The sequence below is a fragment of the Schistocerca cancellata genome, chromosome 6, assembly GCF_023864275.1.
Source record: "Schistocerca cancellata isolate TAMUIC-IGC-003103 chromosome 6, iqSchCanc2.1, whole genome shotgun sequence".
NCBI lineage: Eukaryota > Metazoa > Arthropoda > Insecta > Orthoptera > Acrididae > Schistocerca > Schistocerca cancellata.
Genome location: NC_064631.1, coordinates 272,834,683 through 272,853,005, shown reverse-complemented (window position 1 = coordinate 272,853,005; position 18,323 = coordinate 272,834,683). Strand labels below are relative to the sequence as shown.

At 38.4% G+C, this 18,323-nt stretch overlaps 1 protein-coding gene across 1 annotated transcript in view; it reads left to right on the top strand.

Moving 5' to 3' along the window:
• The window catches only part of LOC126191464 (myosin-VIIa-like), a 389,317-nt gene that overhangs the window by 91,236 nt on the left and 279,758 nt on the right, over positions 1-18,323 (top strand). The window contains exon 11 of the mRNA XM_049932341.1: positions 14,994-15,129. Within this exon, the coding sequence (XP_049788298.1) occupies positions 14,994-15,129 (136 nt within the window). The remainder of the gene's footprint in view (positions 1-14,993; positions 15,130-18,323) is intronic.

Below are 18,323 nucleotides of genomic sequence, written 5' to 3'. Positions count from 1 at the left end.
TATTTTTGTAACATATTTTGTTTGAGTGCAGAACTTTAGTGATAAGAATATAAAGTTAAACCATATGCATAAATTTCGTAACAGATATGTCATTACATTTCTGTGTGTACTGCACTCGTACATTGTTCCAACATGTGGAAACACAGTGGTTATTTTTTATGCTTAACTAAGTGGGGCAAGAAATGGATTTTTTAAATATAATTCTTGACAAATAAAAGAATGAATGAGAACTGACATAATTGTACAGAAACATAACTATAGTTCTATTAAAATTACTTAGTAGTTGATGTGTGCCACTTTCCACTTTGTTTTGTTGCCACATCAGTTGCTGCCTACTGATTGTTTAAGGGAGACACACAAACATGATGAGTCACTTCACAAGTGCTGTTACTTAACATTTAATGTGAAGCAATGTTAGAAGCAGCCATTGTGAGGTATGACAGGAATGTGATATGCTCTTTCAGTAGCTGCTTTTAAATGACCAATGACTGAACAGCAGCAGACAAAGCATATTGTAGTCCTGAATTCAAACTAATGTTTTAATGCAACCAAAACCTCATGATGTGCAGTGTGTCCAAAAAATGGCAGTCAACAATCTGTGGCAGAACTATTAATCGTGCTCACTTTGTTCATGGCGATTAAAGCTGACTTCTATGAATAAACTTAAGATGGAAGAATTTCAGTTGATGCACTTAAAGCAAACTGTATTTATTTCTCACTTTCATTGGTTACCTGAGCTGCTACTGTAACAACCAATGAGCTGTCCTGTTTACAGATTATAGGCGACACTTGCAAATTCTAAATGAAAAAAAAAAATGTTGATGAAAATTTTGTGGCAAAGTATTTGAAATAAAAAATAATTACATTTACAGCAATTTATTGGACAAAAATAATAAGTCACTTTCATAAGATTTAAAATTTAAAAATTGCAAAACATGTAGCGAGCTTTGAATGCATGCCCATCATCAGGTATGTATTGTGACCACTACACTACACCACTGTAATGCAACACTGTTACATTTATGACTTTCCAGAACATTTTGCAATGGTGATTTGCTGCCTTAAAAATGTTTGAGTTCAAGTAGGAAGATTATCGTATGTAGTTCAATCTATGTGATGACAATGATTGTACAACAGTATGTGATGCAGAATCACATCTTGTGCAAAAGGATACAGTAATGTTTGGTTAGTGCTATGCATTACATTACCATCATTGTGTGTATGCTACGATGTCTGATGAAATGCAAAATAAAAGGGGTGGGCTCAGGAATTGGGTTCCAAAATTCCAAATAGATCAAGAAAGAAAGCTGGACAAGCAGTTGGATATTTACTGACTGAGTGTTCTGGAAGATTGGCAAGGACAAACAGTTTGGTCATGATGTTGAGAGGTCTGATTGGAGGAAATGTCAATCAACAATTAATTTTTACAGACTGCAGATTATAGGATATGTTTGATACTTGAGATCATTTTTATTTTCCTTTTATTGTATTGCAAATTGACACGTTTTGTGCATATAATTCATTCTTCAAATTAATGTATTTCAGAGGAAAGAAAATTAAATTAATAGAAACAGGTGTCATTCCTTGCTGTAGGCTTTCACTGAAATTAGATGCTCTCAGTGGAATAACTTAGTTAAAATTTTGTTTCATTTCTCAAACTTGTCTCTGCCAAAAACTAGTAAAAAGAGAAGGTAATCATTTTCTGAGAAACCTAGTGAAAATGCGGGATACTGAAGTGTGGTGTTAGCTACACTTTTAGGGATCTTGTCAAATAGAGCAACTGGTGTTGTATGGTTTGTTAATTTACAAGTAATTTATTAACATCAAATACTCTTTTATCAAATGAAGACAGTGGAAAATGCTTTTTATCAAGTAGAAACATATGCAAGTGCTAACAGAAAATCTCACAAATAATAAAGTTTGGAACCAGGCTTCCTTCATCTGGCATGTAAGACCTAAGTATGAGAGGCTATATGGCAGTTAAAATGTATGCATGTAAGTCACATAGTATCTCAGGTTAGTGGAGATGCAGCTACGTAAACCAGGACTGGAATCAACAGTGAAATTTTAGCAACAAATGAGATTTGAAAACCTAAGAATTTAGACCTGAAGAGAGGGAAAATGAGAAGTTTGAGATAAGAGTAGGATACTTAAAAGTGTAAGTGAGACAGAAGTGGCAACAATGTTGAAAAGAGAAAGAAGAAACCAATTGTCATGACACAGAATCCAAGGAAGGAAAAGGCAATGAGTCCACAACAACATTAGATATATGAAAACAGTAAATAAATGAACATAGCTACTGGATTAAAAGACATTTGACAAAATGGGAAAAATATACATCGTGCACTTAAGCTCCTCTCCTGACAGTCTGTATGGAGGAAAACAGTGTGGAGTACCTGGATTGTCTTATGAAAAACTTTTTGGTAGAGCCAAAAATTCTCTCTTGTTTGTCTCAACCCTCTTTGAGGCATTCCATGTGAGAAAATGTTTGGCATCAATATGGCCTTGCAAATCACTCATTACAAGTGACAGAGAGAACAACAATAGAATTAATGTAAGATGAAGCCAGGTTGATGGCAAATAATGAAGCACATGTCATAGAGTGAGATTCTACTTGTGGTAGTCAGAAAAACATGGAGAGAGGAAGGATTAAAACTGACTATGTTGTTATTTACAGAAGAATGGAAAAGCTGTTGGAAGTCAGCTACAGGAAAGATCATTTTGTGTTCTGGAGAAATGCAGAAGCAAATAAGGCAATTCTAACCTTAATGCATTGGAGCCTAACAGGTTGGCAATCCAGTTAATACTCGGACCCTGATTAAATTTGCTACAATTTAGAATTTTTTAGTAAATTTACTAATCCACTTACCTCTTTAGGCAGTATATCAGCTTAACCTTCCATCCTTCCTCTTTATGAATATGTATACATTTAGCACAAATAAATTATACAGGGATTTGTAGATATTACTCTAAAGATAATGTTTTTCAGCATTTTTATTTTCCCTGAAGTGCACAAAACGTTTGTAAGTCATATGGAATGGTAGGCTATTGATTTAAAATCACTTGTCAGCAGGAAATACTAAATGCTTCATTTATAGGTAAAGTTTTTTTTATTGTGAAATGGTTTTTTCCTCATTTTTACAAATTAGAGAACTTCACTCAGGTATGAAATCTTTCAAAACACTTGTGAACATGAAGCCTTTGTTACATGGCCTACAGTAGTACCTGGTCTCTCTCCTCCCTACCTTTCCTGAGATTTCCCTTTTTCCCAACAGACCTTGCATCTTCTAGCTGTGTTTGGTTTCTTTCTGTTGGTGGCAGTTTCTCAGGAAAATGACATGCTGTGAGTCTGTTTGCACTTGCAACTCAAGATACTGAATGTATGTCTTTATTTAGTTCTGCTCCTCCTTTTTGAACTAATTGCTTTGCTAATTTATAGAGAAAAATGTGCTAATGTACACTTTTTTTGATGTTTTGATATTGTGAATAATGTTGGCATTCACTGCTGCCCTCATAAAAATATGGAAGAAAATCTTTGTCCACCATTTTCCAGTCTTTTGTTGGAAGGGATAGTAACTCATCAGCTGGTTTCCTCTGTCAGCACCTGTTTTAGACAAGTTGTAGTCTAGGACAATGTGTAGCTTTTCCACCTCAACATATCCACACCTGGATTTTACACCCATATGTGAAGCAGTCATCTTATGCTATGTTGACAACATGTGTACATTACATTTGTCTTTCCATTTCAAGCAGAAAAGGCGTCCTTTACAATGAAATGTCATTTCTCCTTTCTTTAGTTTTCAGTTTATTAGGTCTTTAGGCAGATCTGTCCTGTTCTTCATCACAGTTCCAACTCCCAATGTATTTCTTTCCCATAGTTCTTCAAGGATGCAGGACTTCACATGTATTTTTCACAAATATGAGGAACATAGCCTCAGTGGCAGGGATTTGACAGAATTGTCAACATTTCCTTTTCCTCCAGTAAAAACTTCAGCATTTCACATGTAACCTGTTTGAGCATCACTTACAACACATAGTTTTATCCCATATTTCTCTGGTTTTTATTTCATATAAACACAGAATCCAATTCTTCCTTAAAAAGGGCATATTGCTTCATTCACAGTCATATTTCATGATGGATAAAAGACTTTGTGCATCTTTATGTGAAAAAGTCCCAAACACCTGTTATTTTATGCAGAGGGTCATGGCCTGGTTCTTGTAGAGGTATCCATAGCGCATTATTGTTTACATGCAGCATCCTGAATACGGAAAAAAATCTGTCTCATGACTTTAGCTGAGAAGCAAATATGAAGTAAGCACAGGGTCTTCAGACCAATAATCTCTAAATTTAGGTTTCTTTACAACATACATATGCAAAACAATTGCAAAAATTTGATATACTTCATGTATCCTCACTGGTCTCCATTTCTTCCATAAAGATTTTGGTTTGATCCTTTTCTGACAGCAAAGTTCAGAAATAATATCATTAGCATATATATTTGTCTCTGACTTTACTTTTAGAAACATACTGTGATCAAAAAATTGCAACAAACAGTCTGGTTCTGTTGATATTGTATCAACAGGAACCTGAATTCCACTCTTTTCTTCAAACAGAGATAATTCAGGGACTGCATCAAAATGACAACATTCATTATTAAGGGCAAGCTGTTGAACTAAACGACAAACCTGACTATTAGAAACTTGTGCATTAGCTTCTTCATACTCAATACCGTTGTTTCTATCAGCAGTACAGGTTTTGCTCTCCAGCTCACATGAGTCATCGTTGTCTCCTGAAAAATTGCCAATGTCGTTCTAAAGATCGTCGATTTTTGAGCAATTGTTCAAGAGTTCTTGAATCTCTGAGTTTGACAACCGATATCTGGTAGCCATATTCACTATTTATATGTTTTTACACATGGGAAGGATGCACACAGTAGCACAACATGGGAGCTGATAAAGAACAAAACAACCTTCAACGATATTCCAAGCACCCATGCAGTTCACATAACACTGGTACCATTCATGAGAGACTGGCATGTGATAGCCATCAACAATGCACTTATGACAAGCCAAATAATTAGTGACACCACTTACAAATGTAAAACATGTGTTTAAGTCACAAATAAATAAGTCGGAAGTGAAGAAGGTATGACATACGTCTGTCGGAATTTATGGTTGAAACACAGTGAACGTATCTAGTACACCCATCAGCTCCAATGTGTTAATACTTATTTCAAAAGAAAGGCAAACCTTTGTTTACAGCATTTATAAATTTAGAGAAAGCTTTTAACAATGTCCTCTGGAATATGCTCTTTGAAATTTTGGTGGTAACATGAATAAAATACAAGCAGCAAAAGGTTATATACAACTTATACAAAAACCAGAGTGGCACTACCATAGCTGAAGGACATGAAGGAGAAAAAGTAGTTGAGAAGTTTGTGAGACAGGGTTGTAGCTCACCCTGAGTGTAGCTATGTCAACCACTCTGCCACTCTGCATGCAGCACAGCTTGTGTCATTGCTCCCTCTCTTGAAGAAACAGTGACCTGCTGTTTCAGAAGTTCTCATTGAAGCAAACTGTAGCAATCTGGATCAAGATCTCGTCACTGGTCCTCTGTATGGTGGCACTGGCTATCCTTACATTCTGTTCATGTTGGTATTTCATCTTCACTATGATAAGCATCAAAGTTGGCCCGTTCTGTCAAAGCTTTGCAATTGTCTAATGGGGCTTTAGTTCCCATGAACCTCCAGTCACTGATCTGTGCCTCTGGACTGTAGTAGGCCTTCTTACAGAGGACAAAGATGAGGTTTCTGCACTTTTGTCTTCTTGATGAAGGATCATTATTCTTGACCTCTTATGTTATCTCCAAAAAAGAACAGAGGATATGATATGGTCCAAAGTAGCACATTACTAACTCTCACTTTTCTCACAGGCATAAAAATCCATACCAAGTCTCTTGAGCTGTACGTAACTAACTGGTGCTTGGCATTATGGCACTCACTGTCTATCTCCTGGGCATGCAGTGTCTGTATGTAAACCTGCTGCCTTGCTTGTTCAGTCCTAGTGATGAGGTGCTTCGTGTAATTATCCTGAGGGTTGCCTAGTTGAAACAGGAACAGTGTATCTATTGTTGTTTCAGCCTTGCAACTTTGGAACAGGCAGAATATTGTGAATCCTGTCATGTTACGCTTTGTTGTGTTGTATGTGAGTGTCATGATGGCAGTGCTGTTCCCCAGTCTCCCTGTTTGACATCAGTGTATTTTAAGAGTGTATCTGCTAACATCTTATTAAAGCATTCTGTGACAGTATTTGTCTGTGAGTGGTATGCAGTTGTCATCCTGTGGGTGGCGTTGCAACTTGAAATTACCTATGGTACTAGTCCCAACTTCTCCTCAGTTGGAGATCATCACATCGCTTGCTGTGCACTTCAAAATGACATTGTCTGCAAGGAACTTTCCAATTTCTGGAGCTTTGGCAGACTGCACAGCTTCAGTGACAGCATAATGAGTGAAGTAGTCAGTCCAGATCCATCAATTCTCATTTGTCATCTTCAGAAACCTCTCCAAGAGGTGTGTTCCAGTTCAGTGGAATGTCACTGCCGCAGGCAAACTGAGTACCAGATGCTCCAGAGGTAACTGCAACATGTGCATCCAACCCTGGCATTTCTTACAGTGGCACACATAGTGTTCCATGAGCCAGTAGAGACCTGGCCAGTGGTACCCGTGTCTGATGAAAATGCTCCAGGATTGCTGCTTGCATATGAAATAGGATGATGAGCAACCATTTCTGCCCCATTGGATCATAGTTCCTCTTATACAGTGTTCTGTTTATTACTTGGAATCCTCCTTTGGTTGGTTCCTCATTCTTCAAGGTTTTTATGGTTTTTGGCAATGCTGGATCTTCTGTCTGTTCAACAGCAATGGCATTTAATTCAGTGAGGACTGAGATTTATCCATGCTGCTGTGTTTAACCAAAGGATTCCTTAAAAGACAGTCAGCATCCTTGTGTATGCATCTGATTCTGTATACTATGGTTACATCATACACCTGAAACCTCAGTGCCCATCTTTCCAATCAATCCAACAGAGCCTTCAGATTTTTCAGTGAGCATAGGGAATGGTAGTCTATCACTGCGGTGAATGCTTTGCCAAATAAATATGGTCAGAACTTGTTGATGGACCAAAGAAATGCAAAGCACTCTTTCTTAGTTGTACAGTAGGTCACCTCAAACTTTGAATCATGAGCTATTTCCTTTTAAGCACTTCTCTGAATCTGCACTAAAACTGCATCTACCCATAACTGCTAACATGGTTTACAATGCCGGGAGTGGATAAAATGTTAGCGCATGCTTAAGAACAAGGAAAGATTTTTCATGCACTTTGCTCCAAGAAAAGTGCATATCCCTCCAGTAGTAAATCTGTGACTGCTCTTTTTTTTGGATTGGGATGGAATCCATCACCATTCACTAAATGTCCCAAGATTTTCATTTCTTGGGCAGTGAAGAGGCACCTATTTGGATTTAGGTGGAAGCCTGCAGTCTGAACACAATTAAATAGGGTTGTCAGGTGGCCTAGATGTTCTTCAAACATCTTCCAAAGAAATGACAGCATCATCTATAATGCAAAGACACATTGTCCATTTAAGATGTCAAAGTAGGTTGTCCACCATAAGTTTGAGGGTGGCTGGAGTGTACACAGTACAAATGGCATTATGTTAAACTCACAGAGGACATCAAGAGTCATGAAGGTAGTCTAATCAGGTCAGCCTTGTCAACCTCCGTTTGTCAGTAGCCTGTCTGCATGTCCATAGTAGAGAAATACTTTGCTCCTCTGGAGCAGTCCAGGTTGTCATCAGTGTGCAGCAATAGACAGACATATTTCTTCATGATTTTGTTCAGTGGCCAATAGTGGGTGCAAGAAATACCATGCACTGCCCTTCTTGTTCACAATGACCACAGGAGTGAAACGAGAATTCTCTGACGGATCAGTGACTACATCTTCCGGCATCTTCTCCACATCCTCCTGGATTACCCCTTGCACAGTTGGTGACAGTCTGTATGAATTCTGGCTAAGTGGTGGATGATTCCCAGCATTGTTACAGTGTTTTACAATAGGCTGCTTGGTCCTTTTTTTCCCCCCTGAAATCTGGCTTTGGAAGCAAATCAAAATCAACCAGAAAGTCTGTCACTCAACCAACATTGTTCCTCAGTCCTATTGGCAGCTTGATAGCTTCCTTCCTGTGTTTTGGTATTGGAGCACAATTCTTCGCTGATAACTCTAAGCTGCCCTTCCAGGACTGCTTTGGCTGTTCCTGCACATGTTCCTTTTGGGATACATTGTGGCTGCTCATGACAGTCAGTGATCCAAGGTTCGCTTTGACCACCTACAATACTTGTGAGCACTGCTGGCCTGTAGATTTATTTTGCAACCCTAAGTAGCCTTTTGTAATAAATGAAAAACTTCACAATTTTACTGATGATCTTGACTGAAGACTGATGCTAGAGGTTGAAAATACCACTTCAGTTGTAAATTTCTTTTATTATCGTGACTGTTTTTGGGCTCTCATAAGACCATCCTCAGTTGTCGCAACTGTGCTGTCGCCCTGAGCACCGCGGTGGATATGTACTAGGTTTGGTTTGCTAACTATGAGCACAGAACTCCCTGTTCTGTTTGTCAGTTTGACATCAATGAAATTTCCTGACATCTTGCTGACTGTTGTCCATGGAGATTTTACGTCTGTGGTGGCCTCACTACCATAGATGATTGGCTTGCTTAGATGTCGACAGCTAGTCGAGTGGCTGATATCTATGTGTGGGGATGGATAATGGCTATGGTGTGTTGGAGAGTGACCTCGTACAGCGTATGGTAATGGGCTTCATCCCACAGGTTGACTAATATTGTCTGCATTTGACTGGTATGAATAGACCTGCTGTCATGGTTGAAGTCTGGCAGCATCTTAATTGTCAAAAACTCTCCCTCTTTTTTCTGCAGTAGCTTACATTGTCCAGGGCATCCACAGTGGAAGCACACCAGCGTGTTATCCTCTGTTCTCCAAAAGACTGTTCTCCTTTGAGGTGCTATACTTGGTGTAGGAGTTGGTTGTATTTGCGTTGGTCAAATGCTGGTTATCATTTGATGGCTGTGGCGTAAGTCCAAGTTGGCCAAGTCCATTCTTCCTGGTGTGGCCAGCTGATGGTTGAGACTGGTACTAAAGATCAATACATCTCTTTGTCATCAGTCCCTATTATGTCCTGACATATCATGTAAACATTCATGACTCCTCCAGTCTGACAGTTCTAGTTGCCTTAAAATTCTGTATTTCTTTTCTCACTACCTGGCATAAGAGATGTGAGGTTGTGCTAGTCTTCCACTACTGCTACAGGGATCTCATTTGAGAGTCAGTCATACTCCTTGCATCCAAGTCTTTTTCTGTTGTGTTTACCCAATGTGCTGGCACCACTTCGTGAATTTCTAGGTTGTTGCAAAATCCTTTCCAGAAGAGCGTTTGTTCATGTCTTATGAACTCCTTTCATCAGGTGTAATGTTTCATCAGCTTCTATCATGTTTGGATTTAATATATGGTGGAAGGCCAAAACATCCTGTTTGTAGGTCTGTATATTTCCCCCATTATGCTGGGTCCGTTTCTTCAGTTGTTCTTCCACTAAGTGGACTTGCTGCTGGTTGTTGCCAAATGTTTTCTTCACTTCAGCACTGAATTTATCCCAGCTATTGATCTGTTTGTTTTTGTGCTTGAACCACTGCTGGGCCGTGCCATCCAAGTAAAAACATCCATTTGTGGAACACATAAATGTCATCCCATTTGTTTATTTGGTGACTCAGTAAAATCCTTTGTTGGCTCCTGACTAGCATCTCCAGAAAACAGTGATGGATGCCTGATATGAAGCTGACCTACTGGTGGCTTGAAACAAATTGTTGAATATACAGACCACGAGAAAGATATATTGCTTACATTCCAGTTCCTGTCCCTGTAGGAGACAGCTTGTACATTGCCTAATTGGAGCCATGGTGATATGAATGTTTTGAAGTACCTGGCATCTCCACCAAATAATGTCATATCATAACCACACTCAAGTCAAAATCCAAAAGCAGGGCCATCAGTGAAATACGGTACTTATCACTTAATGCATGTTTGTTATGAACACCAGTCTACAGCCAGAACAGAACTGACCTCCTGGATAGAGAGTGCAGGTTTTTAAACTAACATTGAATATTTTAGAAAGCTTGTATTAATACAGGCATTGAATATCTCAGAATATACAAACATTACAAATATGAGATATTTCAAGAACATTCCAGAAATGATAAATACTAAATAAGAAGTAAATGTTTAAACTGGCAACCTGTAGCACATCAGCCAACGACACTGACTGCTGTGCCACACTGCATGCATGACAGATTTCAGCAATGTGATTTGTTGCTCATGTTATAGCCACCTCTCACAAAATTAATAAGGCTATCATAAACAAGAAGGTTAGCATAGAGTTGAAGTGAATCATCACTGATTTTGCAGAATTAGTATATTTGAGTGAGAGAATGACTACCGTATTTACTCGAATCTAAGCCGCACTTTTTTTCCGGTTTTCGTAATCCAAAAAACCGCCTGCGGCTTAGAATCGAGTGCAAAGCAAGCGGAAGTTATGAAAAATGTTCGTACGTGCCGCCACAACTAACTTCTGCCGTCGAATATATGTAGTGCTACGCTGGCATGCTTTGTAGGCACAAAGATAAATACTGGCGCCAAAACCTCTGCGTCAGTAAATAAATTTTTTTAAAAAAAGTGGAAGACGAGCTTTTTTTTCTGCCGCGAGTTTCGACCACTGCATTTTTCATACATTATCCAACGAAGTAAATACAAATTCCGTATTGTTCATCTTCGAATGTAGCACAATTTCAGTGTACTACGAAAATCTGACTGGCAAGACTGTTTGGGATGTTTGTCAATATGACCAACTCTACATTCTGAATTTTTTCGTATCTGTGAGAAGAGATGGTTGCTAATAGGAACCTGATGAAATTTGAATCACATACAGTATTCTCTTCACCATAAGAATAATACGAATATAAACATTTTGCCATGTATTCTTTCGTGTTTGCTGCTATCTCATTTAAATCCTGTCTGCCTAATAAACTACGAAACTAGAGCAAGACAACAGCAAACGCGGAAGAATATACGTATCGTGTCTTGTTTATATTCGTATTATTCTTATGCCTAATAGTGATACTGTCAGAAATGAAGCACGGCAAGTGACTAGATTTTTAAATCTAAGATGACTCTAATTTCTGGGCAGAATTTGATGTAATAAAGAAGCGGCCGCAAAGATTTTCAAACGGAGAAAAATTTTCGCCTAACTCTCGTTCAGAACATGTTCTATCATATGTAGTCTATTATTTGATTCTTATTCATCATTATCAAAGAAAGCAGCAGTGTAAGTAACAACAAATAGCAGTCTCTTCCCATTGTTTCGCTAATGAGACGATTCCTCCGCGCGCTCTCTCTCTTCCCCCCCCCCCCCCCCCCCCCCCCCCCCCCCCCCCCCCCCCCCCCCCCCCCCCCCCCGCGCACAAAAGCAAGCCATGCCGCGACCCGCGACAGGCCGTAAACACGCACTATCAGAATGCGACAAACAATGCATGACACAGTGCAGTAATGCATTGCATTTTCAGCTTAAGAGTGACGCTAACACCTATAACAAAGAAAACGGCATTTATCAGATCAAAGCAAAATAAGCAATCAATTCAAACCAGATGAAGCATGTGAAAAAGGAAGGGTATCCGTATAAATACGGACGGAGCACCTGACGCATAGCAATGGCTACGTGGTAAAGCTTAACTGCTAAGCTTACGACTCGAACCAAACTACAGTAGCTGTATCGTCATTCATTCGACCTAAATTGTGTCTCATATTACAATGGACCAACTTTGTTTCGATTTGGAGGTGCGGCCTAAAACTTTTCTCTCCCCTTGAATTTCGAGTCTCAAATTTCAGGTGCGGTTTAGATTCGGGAAATTTTTTTTTTTCCTTTATTTCGAGTCTCATTTTTCAAGTGCGGCTTAGATTCGAGTGCGGCTTAGATTCGAGTAAATATGGTATATGAAAAATTGATGATTACTTAACTTTGACAGCATTGTCTAGGGGACATATCTTCTGTGCAATTCTGTTAATAATTGTCCAGGTTTTGATTTTGAGATTGAGAGACCCATCTTCTTCTTGGTTGTTTATTCTGTTTGAAAATAATTTGTGCATATTTGCTGTTGACACAAGGTTCCATTTCCATATTAGTTACAGCCAAAACACTTGTGTCAACTAAACCATGACTCAGAGCAGATTATTTATGAAACTGGTTTTATTTGTTTCTGTGTTTAAATTAACAGTGTATGTACCAGTATGACTAATTCTTCAGAGTTTCCATAATCTTGGATTCAAAACATACTGTACATTCTTATCAATATAAATAATGATAAAGGAGTAATAGTTACTGAAATGCATATTAATAAACCAAGCTCTCTTACAGAAACAAAGAAACACACAAAGGTGACCAAAAGAGTATCAGAAACACTAGCAGAGAAACCTAGTATTGGTAGATTCAATTTGGAGTAGAGAGCATCTAGCTTAGATTGTAACAATGTCAAGGGAGAAATACCAATCACTTCAGTAATAACTGGCACCAAAAGCCAGAGACTCAAAATATTTACTTATAATGAAATTTCACGTTTCATGTGTATAATCTTAAAATAATGTATCTTATCTTGTGATTACGCTAGAATAATTTATAGTATTATTGTTATTGCTATTAAGCTGACAACCTTAAATTAAAAAAACAGATCAGAAGGAGAAGTAGTAGTAGCAGCAGCAGCAATAGTAATAGTAATAGTGGTGATTTATTGATCTACCAAAGGCATTGGATTGAATCGAAATCAAATATTGACATAATTCCTTTAGCTCCCATGGTGGCATAGGGCATCCGGAAGAACTCATCATCAATCTTTCTCTTTGGCCACTTCCCTCAGGTTCGACCAGGTCTTGCCAAATCTCCTTACTTACCATACTACTCTCCTCTTCCATGTACCCCTGGGTCTGCCTCTCTTCCTTGTTCTCTGAGGATTCCATTCCAATGCCTTCTTCTTGTTTGCACCATCTGGCTTTCTCAGTGTGCACCCTAGCATCTCCACTTCCTCTCGCATATCTGGCCTTGTATATGTATCTGATTTGTTTTCCTGCAGAGCTCCTCATTGCTTTTTTTCTGAATACTAGATATTCATGGTGAACTGTAGACACCTCTTAATAAAGCTCTGTAACTGTGATGTTTTCTTCTTGTCTACTTCCCAACTTCCACTGGGATACAGGAGGGCAGCCTTCACATTTGTATTAAACTTTTAATTTTTATTTTGCATGTGGTGCTTCTGTTTCAGCACACTGAACACAATTGTGTGAAGGAAGCATTTGCCTTATTTAAGTGGTTCTTTATGTCTTCTCTAGCTCCACCATCTTCTGTCACCATCCTGCCCACATACAAGAATGAGTTGACATTCTCTACATGTTGCTCCCTTAAAAGCAGAGGCTCTTCCATGTTCCTAGAATTTACTATCATTTCCTTTTTTACCTATATCTATCTACCTTGAGGCCAGCAGTCTCTGCTTCTTTTTTCAAAGATTTTAATTTATCTTCATATCTGTCAGCCTGTAAGCTAATAAAACTATGTTGTCTGTGAAGTTCAAAACCTCCAGAGGTTAGTGGATTCCCCACGGAATTTCTCTTCTCCAAAAACTTAAAGAGACAATCATCTAGATGTTGGGGAGAACAGCCTGGGAATTAAGACATATCATAAGAAAGAAGGACCTCTAATAACACTTGAAATAAAATTAACTGTAGGAAAGAACTGAAACAAAAGTTACATGTTTGTTAGACAAGAGCACAGAAGATGAAGAGTGTGCTGAGGCAAACAAAAGACTGGGAAAAGAAGAGATAAAAAGAAATGGACAGATGAGCAGGCATGGTTAGCAGAAGCTGCATGACAAGAGAATATTATGGGGCTGTACAATATCATCCAATGGCTGTCAATGAAGAACTTAAGACATGAAGGAACAGTTAAGAGCAAGGATGGCATGATGATTACAACCCAACAGGCACAACTGACAAACGTGGGAGGAGCATTTCAACGAATTATTAAATTGCGTAGACAACTGTGAGGAACACATGAGAAATCTTCCAGAGGAAGTCAAAGATGATCAAGATATAAATCTGCTGTGTCCCACAATGTACAAAATTAGTTTGCTTTGAGAAGCCCAAAAATACAATAGCTCCAGGCCTAGACAACATAGCACTGGAATTCATAAAAGCTGATGTAGAAATTACTGTTAAAATGCTGCCGTACCCCCATTGTTGAAGCCTATTTGGCTAAAAGAGAAATCCCCAAAAGGGTGGAAAAAGTGTTTGGTAGCTCGCAAAACTCAAATAATGCTGTGTTGAAATGCATGCTGATATGACAAAGCTAGTATGGCCCAGACCCATTTGTAAAATTCTAAGACGTCTATTTTTTTACCTTTGCACACGTAGTTACTTTCATTACCATGGCACACAAAATGAGCAAAATAATTAAACGTTGTCAAATTTAGACTGCGTGTCTATCTCAGACATGGATCATTGTGTATGAAATTACCCATCTCCATTCTGAAATGAAAGTCTCTTAAATATACATAATGTTAATGCAACACTTTTACTAGTTCAGAACTCCTTCGAGACGTTTTCATATGATGTGCAAAGGTTTTTTGCTCCATGTAAAATGTTTTAGTTAGTTCAGATATGCATTCATGTTCGCTGATCCTAGTAGATGTTGATAGATTCTCATCCTGTAGAAAGACTCCAAGAAATCACCTTAATAAGCCACAACATTTATTTATACATTAGAATTATAAAAAAAATTGATTTTTTTTCTTTTCTTGTTTGCTTCATACTTTTATTTTGTGTTTGTTTCAGGGAACTGATAAAACCATGTTAAATAAAGTGCACAGAAATCATGGCAGTGACAAATATTTTCTCAAACCTATTTCAGAACATGAACAAGTATTTGGTTTGAACCATTTTGCAGGGACTGTGTATTATGATGTTAATGGTGAGTGTAGATTATCACATTCTGTAAACATAATGCATTTATAGTATCTCTTATTAATACTCTGTATGTTTATTAAAGAACCAGAGGTTGTAGAGAGTTTCAGGGAGAACATAAGGGAACAATGGACAGGAATGGGGGAAAGAAATACAGTAGAAGAAGAATGGGTAGCTTTGAGGGATGAAGTAGTGAAGGCAGCAGAGGATCAAGTAGGTAAAAAGACGAGGGCTGGTAGAAATCCTTGGGTAACAGAAGAAATATTGAATTTAATTGATGAAAGGAGAAAATATAAAAATGCAGTAAATGAAGCAGGCAAAAAGGAATACAAACGTCTCAAAAATGAGATCGATAGGAAGTGCAGAATGGCTAAGCAGGGATGGCTAGAGGACAAATGTAAGGATGTAGAGGCTTATCTCACTAGGGGTAAGATAGATACTGCCTACAGGAAAATTAAAGAGACCTTTGGAGATAAGAGAACCACTTGTATGAACATCAAGAGCTCAGATGGAAACCCAGTTCTAAGCAAAGAAGGGAAAGCAGAAAGGTGGAAGGAGTATATAGAGGGTCTATACAAGGGCGATGTACTTGAGGACAATATTATGGAAATGGAAGAGGATGTAGATGAAGATGAAATGGGAGATACGATACTGCGTGAAGAGTTTGACAGAACACTGAAAGACCTGAGTCGAAACAAGGCCCCCGAAGTAGACAACATTCCAGTAGAACTACTGACGGCCTTGGGAGAGCCAGTCCTGACAAAACTCTACCATCTGGTGAGCAAGATGTATGAAACAGGCGAAATACCCTCAGACTTCAAGAAGAATATAATAATTCCAATCCCAAAGAAAGCAGGTGTTGACAGATGTGAAAATTACCGAACAATCAGTTTAATAAGCCACAGCTGCAAAATACTAACACGAATTCTTTACAGATGAATGGATAAACTAGTAGAAGCTGACCTCAGGGAAGATCAGTTTGGATTCTGTAGAAATACTGGAACACGTGAGGCAATACTGACCTTACGACTTATCTTAGAAGAAAGATTAAGGAAAGGCAAACCTATGTTTCTAGCATTTGTAGACTTAGAGAAAGCTTTTGACAATGTTGACTGGAATACTCTTTTTCAAATTCTAAAGGTGGCAGGGGTAAAATACAGGGAGCGAAAGGCTATTTACAATTTGTACAGAAACCAGATGGCAGTTATAAGAGTCGAGGGGCATGAGAGGGAAGCAGCGGTTGGGAAGGGAGTGAGACAGGGTTGCAACCTCTCCCCAATGTTATTCAATCTGTATATTGAGCAAGCAGTAAAGGAAACAAAAGAAAAATTTGGAGTAGGTATTAAAATCCATGGAGAAGAAATAAAAACTTTGAGGTTCGCCGATGACATTGTAATTCTGTCAGAGACAGCAAAGGACTTGGAAGAGCAGTTGAACGGAATGGATGGTGTCTTGAAGGGAGGATATAAGATGAACATCAACAAAAGCAAAATGAGGATAATGGAATGTAGTCGAATTAAGTCGGGTGATGCTGAGGGTATTAGATTAGGAAATGAGACACTTAAAGTAGTAAAGGAGTTTTGCTATTTGGGGAGCAAAATAACTGATGATGGTCGAAGTAGAGAGGATATAAAATGTAGACTGGCAATGGCAAGGAAAGCGTTTCTGAAGAAGAGAAATTTGTTAACATCGAGTATAGATTTAAATGTCAGGAAGTCATTTCTGAAAGTATTTGTATGGAGTGTAGCCATGTATGGAAGTGAAACATGGACGGTAAATAGTTTGGACAAGAAGAGAATAGAAGCTTTTGAAATGTGGTGCTACAGAAGAATGCTGAAGATTAGATGGGTAGATCACATAACTAATGAGGAAGTATTGAATAGGATTGGGGAGATGAGAAGTTTGTGGCACAACTTGACCAGAAGAAGGGATCGGTTGGTAGGACATGTTCTGAGGCATCAAGGGATCACCAATTTAGTATTGGAAGGCAGCGTGGAGGGTAAAAATCGTAGGGGGAGACCAAGAGATGAATACACTAAGCAGATTCAGAAGGATGTAGGTTGCAGTAGGTACTGGGAGATGAAGAAGCTTGCACAGGATAGAGTAGCATGGAGAGCTGCATCAAACCAGTCTCAGGACTGAAGACAACAACAACAACAACATGTTTATTAACAGTTAAAATGTGCTGTTTGCAGTTAAAAAATAAAAATAAAAAGTTATTTAGAAGAGAAAATCATATGGATCCTTATCGTAGTTTATTTGTGCTAGAGAATGACTTATCAGTTTTTTCATAATACAGTGACTCTGAAGTACTGATTTTTTAATTCTGTTCTCCCAAATCTGGTAAGTTTTGAGCAAGTAATAATTTGCTCTAGTTTCAGCCTGAGTTCCTCCAGTGACACCATGCTGCAAGCAGCAGTCAAGTCCCACAAAGACAAATTCTGGTTTTAGGACTTTCTGGAATTCTGATTCACTGTACAGTGTACAGTGTACACTAGGACTTGTTTGCAACAACAGAGGTTAACTCTAAAGCAAGCTTGTTCAGGAGGCATAACTGTGTCAATGTATTTGTATGTTCTGCTGTATGTAACAGTTTTGAGCAGTTTATAACATATACTCAGGAGTGCTGTTGGACAATAACTTTCTAGGTCATTACTGGTTTTCCCTGTGTTTAGTATGTCAATAATTTTGAATGTTTTAAAGCATAACTTAGACATCTACGATGGGATTGGTTCATGTATACCTGATGAAGACTTATACGCACATGAGAGTGAAGTGTCATTTTTTGTGAAAAATGTAGTTTTAATGCTTCTATTACATAATGATCTCATTGTGTAGCTGATTTTACAAAACATACAAAGTCTATGAAAATATTAATTGGTTGATGGTGTATTTCTGGGTGTTCAGCTGAATTATTTTCATTTTATGTACAATAATTCAATGTCTGACCTAGTCATCTTCTTCAGGTTCTGTGAGTTTTGCTGTTGTGTGTACTCATTGTTTGGACCAGACTGTGAACTCCTGTTGATCTTGTGCCACCATTTATAGCTAGTTTCGCCTCCCAGTGGCCACTACACCCTTTGATGTCCTGATATTCCATGAATCACACATTCTTTCAGCATTTGCCAGCTCTGGTGATTGTAAAGGCCAGTGAAATCTTAATAAAGTGAGTGCCAGACCCCCAAACCTTGTGTAAATTTA